Below are 22,876 nucleotides of genomic sequence, written 5' to 3' on the forward strand. Positions count from 1 at the left end.
TTAAATTTATCATAGTGTGAGTTTGGCATGGTCACATAAATTCAAGGAACAAATTGTGTTCTCTTTTTCTGTAGACTTGCAGTCAAGAAATTTACTTGTCTTTTTAGTCCTAAATACAACGGCAGAAATAGTCACAGAGCACAGGACAATCCATTCTTGTAATGTATTTTTCTGCAAAGAGGTGGAGTTAAACCTCTCCCTGCTGGTCTGCAAAACTTGTTGCTAGTTCTAGTTTCTGAACTTCTCAGCCTTCAATGATTGTATACTTCAGCACCCTGTGTATGTCATCTTCTCTTTGATGGCTTAATTGAGGTAGAAAGACATTGGCATTTACTTCATGTCCTGCAGGAGATAAGTGTTTGAGCAGGAGATTGACCTGAATTCCTCTAGACTGCGTGGTATCTGCTTACTGCAGGCACTTTTCTGCAGTGGGATGAGGTAGCTGCCATTTCCTTTCAAACACAAGACTATGATGTGAAGTGGACATTCCAAAATGGGTCACTGCCAGTCCCTCAAGTGTAGCATATTTTAAAGTGATTTAAATCAATTGTCTCCACTGATCAGAAATACCAAATATTCTTACATAGTCTGGACATGACCTAAAGGTTTAGATTCACAAACTGTGTCTTTCTTAGTAATTATTAAGTAGTAATGTTGGCTGTAACTAATTCTATTATCTATAATGTATTTTTAATTTTAAAAGTTTAGCAGAGTCTGTCAAAAAATAGTATATTTTTTGAGTACCTGTGGGCAGAGGACAAATGAGGATATGGTATTATATTTAACCGTACATATTTTTACTATACAGTGGTTAAAATGTTACAGGTTTGTATCTGTGTCCATTGTAACTTTCTAGTATTGCTGCAGACTTAAATAGATAGAAGTCATACATCTTTTCTGGAACAAGGATTTGTTAAAAGTTGTTAATAGCTGTGTCAAGTAAAGAAAATTAAATGAAAACAATGAAATAGCTAATCAAACCAATCTTTGCTGAATAAATAGTGAATTGACAGCAAAGAAGTTCTGTAGGAAGTAGTTCACACTTCTCAGTCCAGAATATTACTGGAGTTCGAGTTTAGGGTTTCATAAGCTAGCCACATTCTAGCTGGGTCCCAAATTAAACTGTTTTGGGAGAGCACTTTAGAAGAAAATTCTTTCACTGAGAAAGACTTAGTATAGAAATTATGATATAAGCATTTTAAGTGTATCACTCTGAAGTGAAACTTTCAGCAAACTGTATTTTGTGTTTGAATTACCATCATGCATTTGATTTAGCATGCTAGTCCTTGAAGCAAGTATCGTATCATCTGCTTTGTTACATGAAATGGCTAAACACATTTACTGTTCTTAGAAAGCATGAGTTGGGGCATAAGGATATCAGACAAAAAAATTTTGATGGCATCTTCTTCTTAAGTCAAATGTAGTGTCCAAGAGCACATATGGAATAAATTTTGATCTAATATTAGTGTAACTTGCTTTTCTATTAGAAAAGTGTCCCTTGGTCTGTATTGAAATAAATGCAGGCATTGCTGTATGACAGAACAGCATGGGAATTATGTAAGCACTGAGTTTCCCCTCCCTAATCAGGTCACCTAAGTGAGAAAGGATGGAGTAAAGCGTATCTCTTAAATTTTTCATTAGGAGTAAACTAGACAAGGTGATTGTGATAAAAGCCTGTTTGGAAAAGGAGTGCATTGCAAGAAACTGTATAGAGAACAGTAGACAGAAGAATGAAGGAACAGACAGTTCTGACCCTAAGGCAATTTTTCCTCTTCCTCCAAGAAGAGTAAAATAAAATCTTGAGAGTTTTCTGTCAATCTGCGCATTTGGTGCATTTGTGCATATGAGGTACTGTACCTCTGAGCTACTGGTTTCCTATGTTTTTCTGTCGTATTTAAGCTCTAGTACTATGCCTTCCTCCTTCTGAATCTCACAGAATGCCCATTTTCCTTCTAACTAACTTCATTAATGTGTCATCATATGGCACCCTTCAATTCCTCATCTTCAAAATGAGTTCCTCGTCTACAAGGTCCTCCTCCAGACTCCACTTCATCAGTACCAATGATGTGACAGTGCCACTGTCCTACCCTCTCTGTAGTTAAAACTCTGTGTCTAGTAGGAACAAGCTCAGAGTGTACAAAGCCCCCTGAATTCTGGCTGATTTTGGTATCATAGTTGACAAACAGGAGGAAGAGAGAAATACTAGATATTTGAATTATTACAGGTAGTGAGTCAGAAGGAATAGGGAGAATTCCACATCTCTCAAAATGGAATTGTGTGTTTGTACTCACACACCCTTGGATCTCTTCAGTCATATTTTTCCTGTAAAGCTATGAGCTAAAGTGTTACCTGCTGTTGAAAAATAGAAAGTCTTATTTCAATGTTTATAGGAATGATTTGTCTCCCACAGTAGCAAAAGTGGACTTCTGTCATTCAACAGTGTAAACACTGGATGGCAAAAAAGAGCAACTGTCAGCAGAAAATGTGACTAAAACAGATTTAAACACGATACAGTATGTTGGTGCCACTTCTTCCAAGTAACCCTTCAGTAATATAGTAGCATTGGAAAATTGTTTGATCTGTTGTCACTTAAACGTGGTTATGAACTCTTCCCAGTTTATGAAAAATGCTTAAGAAAAAAAAAAAATAATAGGAAGACAAAAAGGCACCAGAAATCAATCACAGGTGCTTTGGAACAGGAAATTTTATATAAGGCTGTGGAGAAGCAATGTTATTTTGTATGAATATTATATTTAGGATTACCTGCTTGGTATTATTCTGGCTGCTCAATAATGAAATCAAATGAGGCTTCAGGGGAGGAATAGGTATTGAGGAAAACAATGAAGGATATACACTTTATCTCCAGAAAGTATATTGAGGCCCCTGACAGAAAAAATGATGAGCTTGTCACCAGAAAATATTGATGTTCCTGTTGCCATCTCAGTTAACAAGCTTGTCTTGTTACAGGCTAGAGTCTAAGAGCAAAAAAATATTTAAGGCATAAAAAATCCTACTTAGAGAGAAAAGGTGAGGGAACAGAGAACAAATACTTTGACACATTGTTGGGGAAAGTTTAGGAGGAAAAGAGTAGGAGGAAAAAACTTTCCTCTCCTGGCTCAGTGACCTGGTTTCAGCTGTGATAGAGCTAATTTTCTTCCTCATAGTACAGTGCTGTATTTTGGATTTAGAATGAGAAAAATGTTGATGACACACTGATGTTTTGGTTGTTGCAGAGCAGTGCTGACACTAAGTCAGAGATTTTTCATTTTCTCACATCATTTTGTCAACAGGGGGGCTGGGGATGCATGAGAAGTTAGTAAGGGGACACAGCTGGGACAGCTGACACAGCTGGCCTAAAGGATATTCCATACCATATGGCATCATGCTGAAAAATAAAACCGGGAGGAGTTGTCTGGAGCATGGCAGCTCGCTTCCTGGGGGCAGGCTGGGCATCAGTCAGCTGGTGGTGAGCAGATGAATTGTGCTTCATTAATTCTATGTATTCTTTTACCTTTATTATTAATTTGCCTTCCTTGTCTGTCCTATTAAACTGCACTTACCTCTGCCCCTTTATGATATCTTTTTTTGATTCTTTCTCCCATCTCACTGGGGGAAAGTGAGCAAACATCTGTGTGGTGTTTATCTGCCTGCCAGGTTATACCTGGGGTTAAGTGTTGCTTCCAAACAGGTAACTGAATTCTCTAAGAAGCACCAAGGTAAACCCATAAGTCAAATCTGCAGACCTTGGGTAGGCTGAATGGTTCTATTTACTTGTGTGAACCTTTTGGCAAAAGATGTCCCTTTGCTGCTGAGGAACTGTTTGAGGCCTCTTTCCAGCTTCTGTCATGGGCACCTGGAAGGACTTGGGTGAGCAGGTCAGCAGCCATAGGTGTAGTGTAACAGCAATGGCAGCAGCGAGATTCAGTTTGCTTGTTTGAGTCATTGGCATCCACCCAAAGAAAAGTGAAAACCAAGGTGCTTGTCACCTCACAGGTGCATTTGTGAGTCACTATAACTGTCCCCAAGGAACATATCTCGTGGAAATAATTTTTTTAGACTGATTTTCAAAGAGGTAAACTTAAATGAGAAGATGCAAAGCATGACAGCTTCCCTGGTTTGTTAAAGACTAACACAGAGCTCAGTACAAGAATGAGTAGTAGATGCATAAGCAGTAGTCTGAGATGAAACCTCTTTTATATCCTGAGGAATTTTTTCCTTTACAGGACTTCTTTTGGGCTTATTGACCATAAGGAGTTTTTTCACCCATCCATCCCAGTGCTTAGCTTCCACTATCTTGAGCTACCATCCTAACATAATAAAATCGCTTAATTTAGCAGATTCATTACTGTATTATGAAATCAGAATTTTTTCACTCCTATGCAGATTAGCCAGAAAACATCCATCTACCACCATATGTAATGCAAACTGGTAATGCCTTACTTCATTCTTAAGATTATTAAGTTTAAAAATTAGATGTTCATAGCAACACTTGTAGAACTGTGAAGCCTTTGGAAGTGCAATACTCTGTTTCACATTGGTTGAAACAGTGTGGCAACTATGTGGCAATGTAGGTAAAAATGAGGAAGACTCTTTCTAGCTAAAAACTTGCTTTTCACACTGAATGTATTGCAGAATGAGCTCCACTTTGACCAGCTCTTGGTAGAGTTCTCTCAAAGACAGCATTCAGATAAAGCACCAAAGGACAGGATGTTAAATTGCTGAGGATCCAGTATGGACTTTACACCTTAAGTCTTCAAAGTATTTAAGCATGAATTTGCACATCGAAGGTATGCACAATGACCTGCTACCCAGCAGCTTCTGGTGAATTCGCACATTTCATTATAGGTGACTAAAAGACAGAACTCCACTGTCAGAACAGTCAGTCCAGCTCTATTGCTAGCATAATATTCACTATTAAAAGCAAATAACTAAAGAGATTGAACCATATTATCATGTAATTGTCTTACTTATCTTCCTCTTGCATTACAAAAATATTTGTCTTTGACATGGTGTTTGAAGATACTTTTACATGATGTTTCCATTTGCTTTGATTTTAGGTCAATAAGTACTCCCCTAGAAAAGAGCTTCATTTCCTTTCAATAAAGTCCAGAGCAAAAGCATATAATTCAATATGTTAATAAATTCCTAAACAAAGAGGTTACAGTGGGGAAACCTGCCAAAACCTCCAGTATAGAAGCCCCCGAATAACATGCCTAATGCACTAGCATAGAGAGCACCAGAGAAAAGCTTTAAAGTGTTTGGTGGTGGCTTGTTTTGTGGTTTTGGTTTTTCTTAATCTGAATATGCTTTGCAACCAAAAACATTAAAATAATTTTTTTGAAAGCATTGATTTGAATAGACATTATATGTTGTATTTTTAGTTATATTGCAAATGTGCCAGCCAGTATAATGAAAACATTGGACACCTACTTTATCATTTACTGCAATGCAGTCAGATCCATCCTGATGGGATTTATCTATTATCTCATTCAATTCCCTGAGAAAAAAAATGAAATTATGTATTTCTCTTTGTGCTCTTGGAGCAGCAAATTCACTAGGTCTGTTTTACATTTCGATACTGGGTTTATAGACTTTTCCTTCTTTTCCCTGCAAGCTTATCAACTTCTGTAAATCAGTACTTTATTCTAACAAACTTTTCTATGTTCTATGTTCCATGACATAAAGTTCTATGGTCCAGACAGACAGTTTGGTATTTTGGGGGGATTGTAGTGGAGTGACAAAAGAAGGAGAGGCTATACAGAAGAGAGAAAATGCTAGAGTTCTCAGTGCTTATTCCTATAGCACTAGAATGGAATTCTTACCAGTGTACAACATAATTTTGATAGCAGTATAATTATTGTTCTTAAGAATTCAGGTTTTTTTTTCCTCCATGTAGTAAATTGCACTAAGTATTTTTGAACTAATTTAATTTTTATCTGATATCTATCTACAGTACGTTCAAAGTAGCTGTTCATGTAAGTTCTGAAGTTAGGATGTTTGTTATCACTGGGATCTTACTGACTAAGTTATAATGAAATGCAAATATCCTAAGTGTTGCTTTACAACCTCAATTTGAAGGCAGTAAATTGTGGTTAGTGCAAATTGTCATGCTGGTATTATAAACTCAAGATTCATCATGATTGACGTAGGAAATAAGTATGAAACTGAAAGAATGCCATTATTACATAATGAATCTCACTTACATAAATACCAGTAATATTATTTTTGCCATTTTTGGTAGTAATATAGCTTGTCGTAGTTATATACCATTTTTGGTCAGGGTCTGGGAAGATTAAGATCAGCCTAACTCAATGATGTTTACTTGGAATAATACTGTTACTAGGGATTTGAAGGATTAACTGTAAGCTGGATTTTTGTAAGTATAAATTCAGAATGATTAACATGTTTGTTTTCGTCCTGTAAGTAAACCTAAATATCTTGATATTCCTTTAAAACCACTAACTACTACTGCCTTTAGTATAGCAAATACTTTTCAGATGCAACAGTCAACAGTCACCATTAGATTTTGATTTTGATTCTACCACCCAATTCTGTATCTTCCTTTTCCTAGGGGCATTTTTGCAGGTGGGGTGGGGGGGGGTGAGTATTTCAAGGGGTTTGGCTATTTTTATGTTGGTATCCTTTGGGGGCTTTTAAGTTGTTTTGTTTTAAAAAAAAGAGGAGGCATATAATAACCTCTGGAGCCTTTGGTATTCACTGTAAGATTTATTCTCTACTATTAGTTCCTGCTATGTGAAATGATGGTGCATAGGTTCATAGGCAAAGAGATAAGGAGGATTTCAAAAGTGACCCTAAAAAATTATGCAGTGCTTTTTGTGTCATAAAGTCAGGAATGCCAGGGAGCTACAATAAGATTGTGGCAAAGGTTTTACAGGAACACTTTTAAAGCTAATGCAAGTACTGAATGCATAAAATCAGTAATCAAGCTGGGAGCAGCAAATGTGCTATGTTATCTACAAAGATAACACACAGTGCTCATTTTTCTTAGTAGCTAATTTAACTACCAAGCTTTTATTGCTGCTTCTGCTCAGTCCTTCCGTTATTAGCTGAAGTTGAGATTTCTCACAAAAGTTCATCCTTGGCAGTAATAATTTGCTGTAATATAAAATAAATTACTTTACATAAAAGATTTTACTGATTGCAGTGCCAGTTGGCACTTTCTTGTTCTCTGTTGAAATGAGCACAACACATTGTCTATTACAGCTGCACAGCTACCCTGTGACCACTCTGTGCTGCAAGTTTTAACATTATTGCTTCTGTATGTATTTTTCCCCCCATAAATTATTCTTTGCAGAAGAATGTTAATTAGTAACTGATAGATATAAAAATTGCCAGGGACAGCCCATTAATTCCATTTACCTTAATGGCACTTAGATCATAGCTTGCAGTACAGCTGTATTCAGACTGGATTATAAATGTAATTTTTTGCATCATTAACTACCCTGATTAATCTTAGACAGCAAAAGCATAATTATAGAAATACAGGACCTACAATGTGGCAGTTTAAAGTTGTAGCTTTTTTCTTTTATATTTACATCGGTGTAAACAACATAGGTTTTGAAAATATAGACTGAAACAGTTTTTCTCCATTTCTTAATAATTAACTGTTGCCTTGTACTAGTCATTTCCCATTTCTAGTTTTACTTGGGGGTTCTTAGGTTTTATTTTGTTTGTGGTATCCTGAGGTTTTTTAAAGTGCCTTTTTAACATGCTTTGTTTTTGGCTGGTGCAATTACTGGATATTTGCATAGTAATTGACCACCATTAGCGAGGTGTTGGTTCTGATGAAAGCATATTAAGGAAAGCACATGTATTTTCTGTCTGGTTTCTGTGGAGGCCAGGAGATGTCATTCTGATTTTCACATTAAAGTCATTGGGCCAAAGAAAAGTACAAATTCAGATACTAGTCTCAGACAGAAGCAGATTTGATGAGTTGCTGGTTTTGCAGACAGCAGCCAGGAAATAGCACGTTCTACTTGAGTCCAGGTCTAATGTTAATAGTTGGGAAACCTGACCAGCCTATCATAAAAGCTTTTGCCACATGGGCATTTTTGACTTATCTTTGGATTTGATCAGCAAAAGATGATATAACCCTGTGTTGAGTGTGTACCTTTGGTGTAGTATTGTCTTATCTGTATAAAACTGATGTGACAAATCCCTACCCTGATAAGTGCAAAATGCTTCTTAAGTTGTTAAACTTACAGTTGCAGTTAAGAATGAAAAAGACAAGAACTGACAGAGAGAAAATTTGCACTGGTAATACCGTTTCAATAATCATAAATCTGAAAGGAAAACTAAAAGCAGTTCCTTGAATGACAATGGTTCAGAAATAACATTTGTAAACATGATGATTCTCAAGAACATACTGGATTTTTGGGTCAGATGACGCTGCTGCGTGTTGCAAATGTGCTGTGTCTCTCCTCATGTGGAGTGTGAACTGAAGATTTGTATAGGGGGAAAGAAGAACAAAACCTTTCCAGTCATTAATTGAAATGGGTGATTGCATTTATGCCTTTTATAATAGCATGGACTTCGTGTGTGTGAAAGGAAAAACAGAAACAAGTCCATTTCAATATAACAACAAATATTTGGTTTTAATTCTGTATTTGAATCTTCTGCTTTCCGCTTCTTTCAAGCAATAGGCACAACCACTGCAGAGGCAATCTGCTATGCAAATTACAAGGAAATAACAAAAAGTAGAGTTTTCTCAGTTGTGCCCAAAAAGGAAGCAGCACTTCTTAAGAGGACACAGGAAAAGAAGGGTTGGAGCACTGTAGTTTACAGCTGCTTCTGAAGTACTCTTTTAGTTATCCTATCCCATAGCAGAAGCGTTTGTGCTTACAGCTGTTCCTGAGAGCTGCTGGGGTAAAAGTCGGACTGTCTTTTGAAACAAGAACCAAAAAACACAAGGTGTGGTGAGGGTTGACCAAGAATGCTGCTCTGAGCTAGTAAGAAGGAGTTGGTGGAAGAGGTGATGGTTTTAACTCTGCATTCAGGCACAGACCACTACAGTGACTTTGAACCATTACTCTCAGTTCCTATGTGTAAGATGAAGATAATATTTCCTGGTGTCTAAAGTGTGTCACAAAGATCCTGATCATTAATAATTAATCCTGGTCCAGGAATGTGTGCAGTGTGTATTAAGATCAAATCATAATTGTCAAAGCTGAGATCCAGGGTCAAGGCTTAGTTTGCACTTGTTCAATCAGAGTGTCAAGAGAAGCAGGAATAAGTCATGGGGGACAGGGTTCATCTCTAATATTACATCAGTATAAAAACTTTACAGTAGCAGGAGGAATGATGTTTTCATTGGTGATGTTGTTTTTATAATCACAGATAATTAATTGAGTAGAAAACAGGACCAGCTACAGGGCTCAGAGCCCTGAAGCCATCTAAGATGACAGGATCAAACCCTGTGGGGATTTGCACTGCACTTTTTCTGTCTTCTTCATTTTTTCAGAGATCTTTCATTAGTTGTTGTTATCTTATCAGGTCCCTCATACCTATTCTATGTTCTAGATATCTCCAGGACAGAACTTTTACAATAAAAGTGGAGACAATGCACCCTTATGATATCCATAGGCCTTAAAAAATGCAAAAAAAGTGATACCTTCAAAATAACTGAAGCTGGGCTGTTTGTGCATCATGGAGTTTCTTTTCTGAAAAGATATGCTAGCAGCACAGATGTCTTTAAGTACTTGACTTGCAGACAACAACTGCACAGTTCACAGGCAATAAAATTGCCTGCCTTCACATCCATAGGTACTTTTGAGAGGTACTCCAGACATGGATGGTCTTGAATCAATTATGCCTGTGCTGCCTAGTTCAAAGTCATAAGAACAAGTGGATTTGCTGAAAGTACAGCTCAGTTTTCATGTTAATTACCTGTCTGTAAATGGTCCTGGTAGAGGGAAATACTCAGATGAGACTTCCTATTGTGTTTAAGTTCATAATATACACAAAAAACCTTTTCAGTCTCACTAGTTCTAAAGACTCAGTGGGCACCATAGTTTCACTTAATGTGAAGTGATGCTGTCCTGCTGGCAGGGGTCAGCTGAGGAGATGGAAGAACTGTCAGAGCTGCTTGCCTGAAGCAGCCCAGTGTCTAGCTGCTTCATCCATTCATGTTTGCCTAAATTCTGGTTCCCATCTGCATGTATTAGTTCATCTAGGCTTCCAGCCTGGAGGGACACAGAACATCCCTTCTTACTCACTGGACTGCAGCCCACATTCCTCACCTGGTCAATGAACTTCTGTTCACCTTCTGTGTGTCAGGATCTGTGTGTCACCAGTGTAGTCAGAGCTGATTTGGGAATCCAACTGGAGTTTAAAATCATATAAAGATTAAAATCAACATGAAGCAACTTTAAACATTCAGAGACTCCAAGAAAATGCATCTAAACCAATACACTCTGCCATGACAGTAAATTAGTGAATGTGTTACCCCTTGTGACAGCATCCTTTCACAAAAGAAAAAGTTACCAAGAAAATTGTGCCAGAAATTAAAGGCTCTAATTAACTCTACATTTTGGTCTTTGCAGCTACATTAATATTTATTTTACGGTAGTAGACTATTGAAAGGAAGGGAGGTTGCCACTTTAATCCTGTTTTAAGGTATCTTGAACTTGTAGACAGGAATTTCTGTATGCACACATGTAAATACAGTTTTCTTTCCTTCCTTTGTTTTATTTAGGTCTGTTTTTAAATCTACAAAAATTCAGAACTCAGGGTCAGACTGGTACTTCCCTGGCAATACCTTTTTCTAAATTTTAATTCTGATATATCACTCAGATAAAACTTCAAAGATGAAATTGCACGGAAAAGTACACTGTTAACGTTTCATCTTTTTCCAAATGATATAAAAACATGCTGAGAATTATTTAATGCATCACATTTCAGAGATGGGTAGGAAGGGATTAAAGCACTTCAAGTAGTGAATGAGCCATAACTATATTCTCCACAGCTGTTCAGTGCACTCAGGATTGCACTAATGATTTAGTCACTAAGACTGACAGGAGACTTGGAATGAATCTCGGTAGTAATCTGTAGAGAATTACTGGAAAAGTACAGTCACAATGTGGGTACCCAGTGAAGGCATAAGTGTGTTCTTTTCATCAAAATGGAGGGTAGTCCTGTTTTTTTACTGTGAAGAAAATTAGGCATTTCAACTGGTAGGGAGTTGGGCTAGTAATATAATAATCTCCATTTATTTCTAAATTCTTTCTTTTCTATCTTTTCCTGTTTTCTGCCTCCTAGAGATTCTGAAGAAGAAATAAGGTTGATGTTAATTTTTCACTTAGAAATACTTTATTAAAATGCAAATCACCTTTGACCACCTATTTCCCTTGTCTTCTTGGGATCTTGCTCAGCTTAGTACCAAATTCTAATTTTGTTTATGCATACATAGTTACTAAGAAGTGCAAGGTCTGTTTACATTATTATGTAAGCTCTTAAACTATATCAAAAAATTGCAATTTTTTTTTTCACATTTTCCAATTTCATATACCTCTCTCTCTTAGTGGAAGTGACTATCCTGAACACTCAGTCTTATCCTGGTTAAGAAATCAGGGAGGTTTTAGAGCTAATCATGTTACGGAGGGAGTAAGCAGGTTAATTACTTCTCCTGTGGTCCATAATCCATGATCTGAGCAAAGTTTAAGTATTATTTGCATGCAAGGAGATATAATGCTCTTAAGTGATCTGTCTGAGGGCTATGAATATCCCCATGCACATAATTTACCTTCATACTTAACCATTACCTGTTATAAGGGTGTATTCCGCTGCATGTGCAAGCTGTAGCCCTCCAGTTTCCATTTGTGGAGAGCGTGGAGCATTATTCTTCTGTATTGAGTGCTGGTGGTGCAATTAAGTTAAATAAAGTTGTCTTGAATCTCCTGATGTGACGCACAACGATGACAGTAGGTCACATGGTTTTATATCTTGGAACTTTCATAAAAAGGGTATAACTTCCTTTCAAGAGAAGGAAGTGGGGGAAAATAGAAAACAAACCAGAGGCACACCTGTAGTCAAATAATTATACTAGCAAATATCTCTGGTTCCACCTGAAGTGAAGTACTTGTACCAGGTTTTGAAGAAAGACTGACAACTATTAAAAGCCAAGAGAAAAATGCAGTAATTTTCTAATTACTCTATTGTAAGGGATTGTCAGAATTACGGTGGCTGAACAAGCAGAGCAGCTTCATAAAATGTTTCAATTGAAATATTGAAGTGGTTTACACTGAAACAATTATAAAATCAGAATCTGGAAAATATCTTTCTCTCCAACATTCAACTACTATATTTTAGCCTTTGATTCCTGAAAATACTTGCACACTCAAGTATTACCTGCCAGAACCTGGGATAAAATTATTCTGTCATCATAACATTTTTTTTCCTTTTGTGATGGGATCATGGACTAAATTATGTGTTGAAGTCCTTTTTAGTTTGTTATTTTCTGATTCTACATGTATGCCTTAAATATTGTAACTTCCTTCTTAGCAAACTAAGATTTTGAAATGTGTTGAAACAGTATAAAATTAAAGATTTGACAGAGTATTTTAATAATGTCTGAAGCATACCATGATTTTTTTTAAGTTAAGAATATATGTCTTTAAACATTCCAGTTATAGAACAGAATAAAAATGGTAAATAAGAATTGTTTAAATAGGCTAAAAAAGCATAGTAGCATGAACAGGAACTTTGCATTGCAGAATTATTTTCTCAGTCCTTAAACACATACATATGCAGTAATTTCTCTGAAAAAACATGTAGTAATTTTCAGATACCACTTTGCACCCTAATACTTGTAAGCAATTCACTTGTAAGAGTGAATCAAGTGCCTCTTTGCCAGTTCTCTGTCTGGCACGCATCCTGCTTTTATTGTTGTTGTGATTAGAAAGACTCACTATTATTAAATACCATTTATAACACTTGTAATAGTTTTCTGAGATACATCCACATATGAATGATGCTGTTGGGAATTTGTTATGCAACCCTCATTAGGCCTGCCAACCTTTTGTTCCAAACTCTTAAGCACAAACATGAAAATGCCCTTAACTTTTTTTAATGTATTCTTTTTCTTATGAAGTCATTTTTGCTTTGCTCTTGGTGAGTCTCAGAAAACAAATGGTGTTTGTGAACCTTAGGTTTTTATCTTTATTGCTATCTTTAGAGATATCTTTAGGGACAGTATAACATTTATTTCTTTTTGTTTTAAGCAATTGTTTTGGGTTTAATCATATTTTTACCATCTGCCGCTGCTCACTTAAGTGAGGAGATAAAAGAAGCAATCCACACTTTCTTCACACACCACTTTGTTAATGCCTACTAGAAGTGGAATGAGTAATTCTCTCACTTTCAAGGTGATCTCTTTCATGTTGTTCTGTTCTTATGCTGCAATTGTTGGATTGAGTGTTGTCCACTAGATAATTGAGCAGTATGACAAACACACCACATTTGGTTGCCTTTCATCTTCTCTTTGGAAGAATCTTATAGGTCTGGTAGCATTTTCCTTTGGGTAAGCACTGAGAATCAATCATGAAGATTATTATCAATACTGTTTTTACTCTGTTTGTTGCATAAACCAGAAAGCATGTTTTGAATGAGATAGTACTAAAGTAATGGCTATCCCATTTTAGAAAATCAGTTGAATGCCTCTCCAGAGTTGTTCTGAGAGACGCTAGGCAAATCACTTAGCTCAAACATTTCCCAGACAACTTTATGGATTGTAAGTCCAGCTTGCAGTTGTAAAGCTCTGTTTAGTCTGTGTAGCCCCTTCACAAATGAATCTGGAATCAGGGACTGTATGGGGAGCATAGGAAAAGCAGTATAATAGTAAGTACCATCAGGTATAATAAGTTGAGTAACTAGAAGTTGTGTACAATTTTTGTTCTTTATTTCTGAGAAAATACCATCTCTTACCTAAAAAAAGAGGCTTTCAAAATAAGTTAATTATGTTTGTGAACTACTCACATCCAGTGAAGACTGTAGGAGAGCCAATGAATTAGCTGATGATTCACATTGGGAGTGAGGTTTCAGCTTTATATAGTCAATGAGGTTTAAGGTTATTCATTGAACCTCTTGGACAAAACACAACATTGAACAATTGCTCATTAGGTGAACATTGTCCATCTTCTAAGCAAAATAAAGTCAAAACCTTTTTGGGAAAAGATGTCAACATATTTAAAAAAAATATAAAAGTGTCAAATTAAGGCTTATAGGGATTTCATGTTTTTAAGGGCTTCATCTGCAACCTTAATGTTCTCTTAGTACTGTGTGTTTCTGTATTTAGCATACATACACAGATTTGTTCCAGTTTGACAGTCCTTCACATGTTTTTTAGTGTGTTTGATTAGCATAATCACTGTGTGATTATTTCTCACTAGCCTTAGCATATGCAAATTCTTGTCTTGACTGACAACCATTATTAGACAATCAGAGGATAAGGATTTGCATAATCTCTCTGTGGTTACAGTATTTGTGTGCAGTACCACTGTGAATGCAAATCCTTTTGCTCTGACTGGTTTCTGTATATTCAAGCAGCTTGCCAGAAATACTGCTGCTGCTTCAGCATCTCATTTGCAAGTGGAAAAACCGACAAGAAAGAAAAAAAAAAGAAGAGGAGCAATACTAGGGTCACATCAGTAAAGTGACTAGACAACTGCTACAATTAAATAGCTCCTTCATGAAAAAAAAAAAGAAAGAAACACTTACAGGAATTCAACAAAAGAATGAAAAGTTTACTTTGGGTATTCATTCTGAGGTCCTATTCAAGTTACCCGTTGCATTTTTTGGGAGGTGACAGCAATTTTCTTTTTAATAGATACCACTTTTTAAAGAAAAGTAATTATTCTGTAAATATTGTTTACATATTAAATATGTAAACATTATTGTAGTTGGTGCAGATATTTTATATGGAATATGCTATATTTAACAAGGATGAGCAACATTTCTGCTTATGTACATGGAAAGCATCAGGTTAGTTCTGCCCTCTTTCATGGATAAGAGCAGAAATGGTAGTCACTAAGATAAGGTGGTAGTGCTGAGTTCAACTCTGCATAATTATTCACCATAATTACTAGGGCAATACTGAATAAATTAACTGTAAAAGGATAAGTCATGCATGGTAGCACATCTAGAACGTGTATTCTAACTGTTTGACATTGTTTTATTCACACATGAAACCAAAATATTGTTGAACATCCATTTTTTGGTGTGTGTTTAATTATGCTTACTAAGCTTTTCCCATCATTGCTTTTGAATTGTGTTCTTTAGTTAGTTTATAGGATTCTTATTCACAGATTAATGTGGTTTTGAAAAAAACAGCCCTCAAGTGCCAACTGTAACAATGGAACTTATTTTTTATGGAAATGTAGAATGTCAAATATACTTAGGATCAAATCACTGAGCTGTTGTTGAGCTGTTCTGTTTCTGACATGGTCACCAGGATATTAAGTGTGTGTCAGGTAGGTTGTAAGTTATAGGTCTGACAGTTCTGGAAAGCGTTGTGTTCTGCACAGAAAATTTTTTTTTTAATGTGCATAGCTAATAAATACTTTAATGAGTGCTGGGAATGCTGTGCACACAGAGAAATGAACAGCAATGTGTGACACACAGTACTTTGTGTTTTTCCTGCAAGTTTTAGACCTGTTGCACAGGTTTTGTGCTGCTTGAAAATGCAACTGCAGTAGATGCCAAGCATCTCTTGGAGAAGGAATAGCTCTCACTCAGCTGCACAATGCCCATGACATGGGCAGCCCATGTAAGTCTGAAAGTCTAAGAGCTCTCCAAAATATCTAACTTTCTGCATAAGTAATAATATTACAATGTGGTGTATCTAATATAATATTGCTGCATCTCTACAGCTGACCAGCATGATTGCACAGGAAATGTCTGTGAATTCTTGATCCAACTTAGATAACTGAAGAACTGCTCAGTTTTCAATTCAAAATAGTCAAATTATGCTCTGAAAAAATCTCTGGCTCTAAGCATCCTGAGCTATAAATAACAGTGGCTTTACACCATTGAGGAGCATTCTTATAGCTTAACTTTTCTGTGTTTAAGTGTGGCACAATAATAGTGAAGTCGGCAGTTTTATGTTTGAACTGGTTGGTTTCAAAACCATTTTATCTATCGTGCAACTTTAAAAATGGATCAGGTTGAGCAATAAGTATAATGTGGAGAATGTGATATTTTGTGATTTTTGCCTGGTAATGGCAAAGATTGATACAGGATTTAAAGTGTTTCCAACGCTCTTATTAGTTTTACTGTCTATTGGAACGTAAGAGGATGAAAGAAAGGAGCCCACACTGAGTTATCTTTATTTCTTTCCGATGTTATAACCCTAGCATAGTGCAATGTTACAATCAAAATAACATTAAGGGAATTATATTTTGAGTAATTGTATATAATTATTATAATTATATGTATATAATTATATATGTATGACTATGGTTTCTTGCCATTGGTCTGGATTTCTACAAACATACGTATTAGTAAGTACAAAATCAGGCCAAATAAGCACAATATTAATTTTAATATTATTATCAAATATGTTAGGATCTGTATTTTAAGAGGTTCTGGGAGGTGGTGGTGCCTGTGTCACTAAATTCACTTGGCTGTTCAAGTAATGGAAGCCAGTCTTTTGGTGGGTAATTTTTTTTTTTAAATTACTTCTGAAATGGTCTACAGCAATCTTTTCCTGAGAGCTTCAATGACCTGACATGTTTTTCTGCTCACATAGTAATCTGAGTCAATCTTTTTCAGCTAATTTCTTTGGTCTTGAGGTAAAAATACTTTCTTACTTATTTTGATTGCTTTAGGCCTACCATATGCTCTGAACAGGCTCTAGGCATCCACATCATCTTATCCTTTAACCTGGATGCTTTTATTTATAGACATCAGTGAATTTCAATTAATTTACTGCAAACCTTAAGCATTTGAAATGCTCATATTGTGCCTTTTAGTTTTAATACAAAATTAAAAAACAAACCCCTTTGGTTTATATCCCTTATGTCCCTTTTGAGCCTTTGTGCATCGCATGCTTTCCTTTGTTCTTGCTTTGTTGTTGTTTTTAATTTAGGCATATTCTTATGCCTCTGGGATTAGGAGTCACAGAAAAGGAACTAATAAAAATTATATATATTAAAAATTTCTTGAAATACAGGAAGACACTGAAATTTCTTGAAATTCGGTGTTTGAATTTCAGCTTCAGCATAAAACAATTCTTCACACACGCACACACACACACGCATGTGCGAAAACACTTAAAAATTATTTGTGAAAAATATATAAGATTTACTTCCCAAAGGATCAGAGTTCTCTATATGTAAAATATACCGTCCCAGGTTCTGCATTGCATGGATATTTACTGAAAATTTAATGAGGTGAAGATTTGGCTACAGAAAGCCTTCAAAGATAGCAGCTATGGTGATTCTGGAAAAGTGTCTCAGCAGGTAGGATAATGATGGATCTCCTGGGTCAACTTCTTGGTGATTTTGTGTTAGATATTTCCTCCAGAAAAGCTCATGCATCAGCCACTACTTTCATCTTCAGTCCACAAAATAAAGAGTATTTTCATGCTCTATAGTAAGCACAAGGACAAGGAATACAGCTAATATCATAGGTCTGCCAAGACTGAATTTAAAACAAGCAAAACCAAATTATAGTGATAGAGTCAAAGCCAAGAACATGAAGTAAGGGACCAAGTTCTATCATGCCCTTTGTTTAAGCCTGGATTTTCCTAAAGTGTGGTAAGTTCATGAAGATTTTGGGAAGGGAGTACAGTATTTGATGAAAGAAGGTGCATCATATCATCTTGCCACAAATTTCAGCCTTAATTATTAAAACACAGACTATGTTATTGTTGTGCATGTATTGAAACCGAAAATTAATCAAATTAACTTAAATATTTATCTTCATTGCTCAGTCTAATAGTCATCTTGTGGTTTGCAGTAAGCCTTGAACACTATGCTATCCCTAGACTGACCACATGGAAAAGTGGGACATAGAGAAAATCCCTGGTGCTGGAGAGTAGAAAGGTAAAAAAATGATGGACAAGTCAAACACAGAGCAGCTCGCAGAGCAAACTCCTTTTGTGTTGTAACTTACAGTGAAAATATTGTCAAGCGGAAGTAAAGGGACTGGCCTTGGTCTTCTGCACAGCTTTGACATCTCAATGGTAATCTTTCATGTGAATTGCAGACTTCTCTGTCCATCACTTTAAATGAGAATAAATTAAAATACTTTTGTCTAAATTTTAGCATTTTAAAATATTCAAAATTTAGAATATTGTCTAAAATACTTCTTATTTTTATAAGAAATAAAATCCAGAATTGTAAAATAGCAATAGTGATGAGTAAAAATCAGATTTTATCAAACTTTATAATGATAACATTTATTTTGAAAGTGCATACAACTAACATAAGTTGAAATAAAATTTGTATGTGTAATTAGCAATGTTCAGTAAATCTTGAAGTGCTTGGAGATGCTTTAAAGTATCTCACCACTTGCTGATTATCTCAGCTATATGATATTACTTCCCTCTTTACATTTCCCTGCAATTCTTGCTCTCTATTTTCTGCAATCAGCTAGCTCTATTCCTCTGACTCTCAGCAGGTCTCCTCTCTGTCTTCCAGTATCTGTGAGATCTGAGTCCTTATCATGCTGCACCTAAGTATCCTGTTGCCTCTCAGATTTCCTGCATAAAACTTGTGGAGGTTTATCTGATGTTTTTGGATGTTTATTTGGAATTTATGGATTGGTGATATTTCCCAAATGATATCTCCAGGGAAAAATAATAATGTTAAATACCCCTCATTCTGTCCTAACTTTATTAGAATCCGGTGCTAAGTTTTTAAATTTAACTGTGCTTTGCAGTATCAAAGAATAATTCTCCCATCCTTGGAAGTGTTCAAGGCCAGGCTGGATGGGGCATTGAGCAACCTGGTCTAGTGAAAGGTGTCCCCAGCCATGGCAGGGGGTTGTAAATAAATGATCTATGAGGTGCTTTCCAACCCAAACAATTCTATGATTCTATGAACCGGCAGAGAAGGTATTCTTATTTTGAAGAAGTTTTTCTTAATTAATTTGAAAACTATTCAGAACACTTCTTCATTTAGAGCCACAAGTACGAATCATCCTATTCACAGTAATGCCATGTAGCTGTAAACCTGGAAGTATACATCTTTAAAAACTCAGTGGGAAGGGTGCCAATGTATTTCTGTATCAGCAGATAAACAAGAGAACATCTGTGGTCTTATTAGGAAAGAAACCACACATTTTTTACATGAGACCAAATTAAAATTAAGTATAACATAGAGCAACTATTCTACACATTCATGATCTTTTTAATTCTAAAAAATATTTTGTCTCATTCTCTGTATGAAAGCATCAGTTGCCTCAGAAATCCAACCTCACCTGGAGCTAGAACATACTAGAATATACTCTGGAGTTGGGTAAATCCAGTTAAAAAAACCAAAAAACCATTCATTTTTCCATCTTGTGAACCATGGGAGCAATTTTTATTTAACCCTTAGAGCACTTCTTTGTTGCCTTTCTCAAGTCATTGTGAGATAATGATGCAATAGTGTGAAAGATGAACATGGTAACACTGAAGACCATTATCTCACATTATCTAACAAGTGCCATAACTTAAGGAAGTGAACAAAGAAGCTCTCTGAAGAATCTCACAGCTGTGGTTAATGTGAACCCAAACAGTTACTCTGGAAATTTCTTGTTACCTTGTGCTGACTTATCCATATATCTGAACTTCAGTTTTCCCTAATTGCTTTAGACCTGCAGTGGCAAAAGGAACAGAATTTCTCCAAACTTAAACAGCACAGAATTAGCATCAGTTAAGACCATGTCATGCTTTAGTGTTAAAAATAGCAAGATACATACAGGTCTATTGATTCTGCTGGCATAAGAATTCATCTCTCAGTGGAACAGTCATAAAAGAAGGACTGTTACAATTTATTTACTTTCCTATGTAGAGGTGTCATTTTTGTTCTATATAATTGTATTTTTTGGATTATGGGCTTTTTTAAGATCATGTTACTCAGTAAAATGAGTGCTCCTAGAGCATGGTTTGATCACTGCAGAGTCTTACACAGCTTGCTGTTGTCTTTCAGAGCTTTCTGTACTCCGCCCTTAGTCATCAGTGTTACTTTGGGTTATGTTAAAGTGGCATGCCTCGTTTTTAGGGGGGATTGGTGCTCCTTTTATGCTGGTCAGTACACAAATGTATGAGGTGTTTCACATCAAATTGAAGATGCTCAAACTGAGAATTATTTCCAGACTGTTCTTCTGTTCTGTAAAGCTCTGCTGTCTTTCTTGGTTTCTTTGGCGGGTTTGTGTGTATCTGAGTGTTCAATTTTTTTTTTTAACCAATCTTATTTTCTTTTCAACAGTAATTAATTTAAAGACCTATTTCATATTTGACACTGAACAGCTGTCATGTGATGCAAAAATTCTGTAGTGATCTGTTCTGGATTCACTGCAACAGAGGCCATGACTGTCTACCATTACAGCTTTCATGAATAATTGATTGCTCTAAGGAGAAGCTCTGATTCTTTATTTATCAAATATCCCTTTGCCAACAGACTAGAAAATAGTGAATCACAGAAACATGGGCATTGAGAAATTTGGGGTCTTTTTCATGACATAGGCAGATTATGCTCTGTAAATACTGGTTATCAGAATTAGTTAAAATATGTGATTTTTTTTTTTAACAATTTAAAGATCAATAATATCAGTGGCTTAACTAAGTGTTGCTGTAAAGCTATTACCAGATTTTAAAAGTATTTGTCAAAGGTTTTTTTGTGAAAAAGAAATAAGAAGCATTTATTCAATGAATTTGGGGAAAGTTATTTCAATCCTTCAAGTAAAAAAGACCCTTGAGTAGTTTTTGTGATGTTCTCTGACAAAATAGTACATTTTTTTAAAAGGGATCCTGACTTACAGACACTATCAGATCAGTGTTCCGGTAGAAGTTAGCTCAGAATAATCCTTTTCGTAAAAGTCCAAATTCATCCTTAAAGTAGAGTTTATTCAAAATAGTTTCCTCCAAACGACTGTGAAAATAATCTTTGAAGGATTTTTATCTTTCATGAGTTGTATAGATGTTGTTTCAAGGAAGAGATTCATTGGTTCATGGGATATTATTATTATTATTTGATAATACTGAGGTATTGTGTGCTATTCTGAAATTATATGTACATAATAATATTTCACATTTTCATTAATCCTTTTCTTAGTAACTTTATTTAAAATATTCTTGTTTTATTTATTGAGCTAGCTTTTCTCTGATATAAAAATCACAAATTGGTGTTTGGATAGGTAAACCTGTTCAGCATTTATAGCTTATACCTTTCTTCAGTAAACGGAGATTCATGCATACAAAATTGAACTAAAGATATGTGTTTCAAGAAAGCTAATGACAGTTTTCTTTGTTTCTTTCTGCATAACCTTTTTATATAACTGTATGAAGAAGAAATACTCATTTTCAAAGAAAAATAGTAGGTTTCTGTATATCATGGTATATGCATGATGCAGAATTTGTTTTGAGATTTTAGATAACATAGCACAGAGTGGAACAGCAAAAGCTTTTTATTTTTCTTCTTCTCTCTTCACAGATGGACCCAATTCAAAAAGCTGTAATAAATCATACATTTGGAGTTCCTCTTCCTCATCGAAGAAAGCAAATCATATCATGCAACATTTGCCAGCTGAGATTCAATTCTGATGTAAGTTGATCATTTTCTATCAGATTAGAAATATGTACTTATCTTCTAAGATGTGCTATAATTTTCAGAAATTGAACCTAAATGAAACGTTGTGATTTCAGTTTGTCGCTCAGCAGATGAAAAGGCTGTAGGATGTTTCAAATAAACACAATGGCTTTGTAGTGTTTATACACCCAGCCAGATTTTCCCTGCCAATATATCCCTGTAAGCTCATCAGCTTCAGTTGTGCTGCACACTGGGTGTGTAAATAGGAAAAATTGACTGATCCATTACTGCTAATAACGCTGGTAAATTTGCTGGATCCTAATTCTTCTACCAGTTCTGGTTATGTTTTCCTTCAGTTGGCTCCTACCTTGCATCCTCTCACTCCTCCAGCAATGAAACAGAACAAGCTGAACTGGAGATGGTCTCTAATACACCAAGGAAACCTGTCTCCCATAATTACCCAAGGAACAGTGCTGTGGTGCTCCTTGCCAAGTAATTCCTGTTGTGTCACAGAAAAGCCTCTTAGGTTTTAGCTCTTCTATTTCCTTCTCGGAATCACTGTGTGTGCAGACCAAACCAGACATAGTACAATGTATTTTTTTCTGCTATTCTAGGCTCTTCAGGAAGTTTCTTTAAATGGGCATTTCTAGTGGGAGCTAGTCTTCCCCTGTCTTTAATTCACTGTGTAGTTTAAATATGGAAGTTTCTCCAGTCAGAATAAAAATATTTTAACTTACAGTGAGGTCAAGCCCAAAAGTATCCACAAGGTTCCTTCCTAATTCTAGTCATAGGAAGAAGTGAAATCTTTTGTACTCCTGCCTCTTTAAAGGCACCTATTTAAATACAGTTTGTACTGTTTTTAGTTTATTGATTACTTATCAAAGCCATGAGCTTGTCAAAAACTTAATGTGAACCCTGAAGCTTAATTTTAGGGATTTCCCATCTGGGAGTGAAAACACTGTAGATCTTTTCATTCCCCTCAGCTTTTTACCCCTCAGAAATTTCAAAAATATTGCAATCATAATTTCTGGACCAGAATCACATATTTAATTTTATTGATGACTCCAGGTTATAAAGTTCATTTACCGAATAGACACCTTTTCTCATAACACTAACATGAGTCTCAA

At 35.8% G+C, this 22,876-nt stretch overlaps 1 protein-coding gene across 4 annotated transcripts in view; it reads left to right on the forward strand.

Moving 5' to 3' along the window:
• Positions 1-22,876, forward strand: part of ZNF385D (zinc finger protein 385D) — a 411,842-nt gene that overhangs the window by 296,783 nt on the left and 92,183 nt on the right. For all 4 annotated transcript variants that reach the window (XM_088059112.1, XM_088059116.1, XM_014248779.2 and 1 more), the window contains one exon: positions 21,654-21,764. In XM_088059112.1, coding sequence (XP_087915238.1) covers positions 21,654-21,764 — 111 coding nt within the window. The remainder of the gene's footprint in view (positions 1-21,653; positions 21,765-22,876) is intronic.

Source organism: Pseudopodoces humilis, chromosome 1 (assembly GCF_049639895.1).
Source record: "Pseudopodoces humilis isolate 2021_Gansu_Grassland_sample_001 chromosome 1, ASM4963989v1, whole genome shotgun sequence".
Classification (NCBI taxonomy): domain Eukaryota; kingdom Metazoa; phylum Chordata; class Aves; order Passeriformes; family Paridae; genus Pseudopodoces; species Pseudopodoces humilis.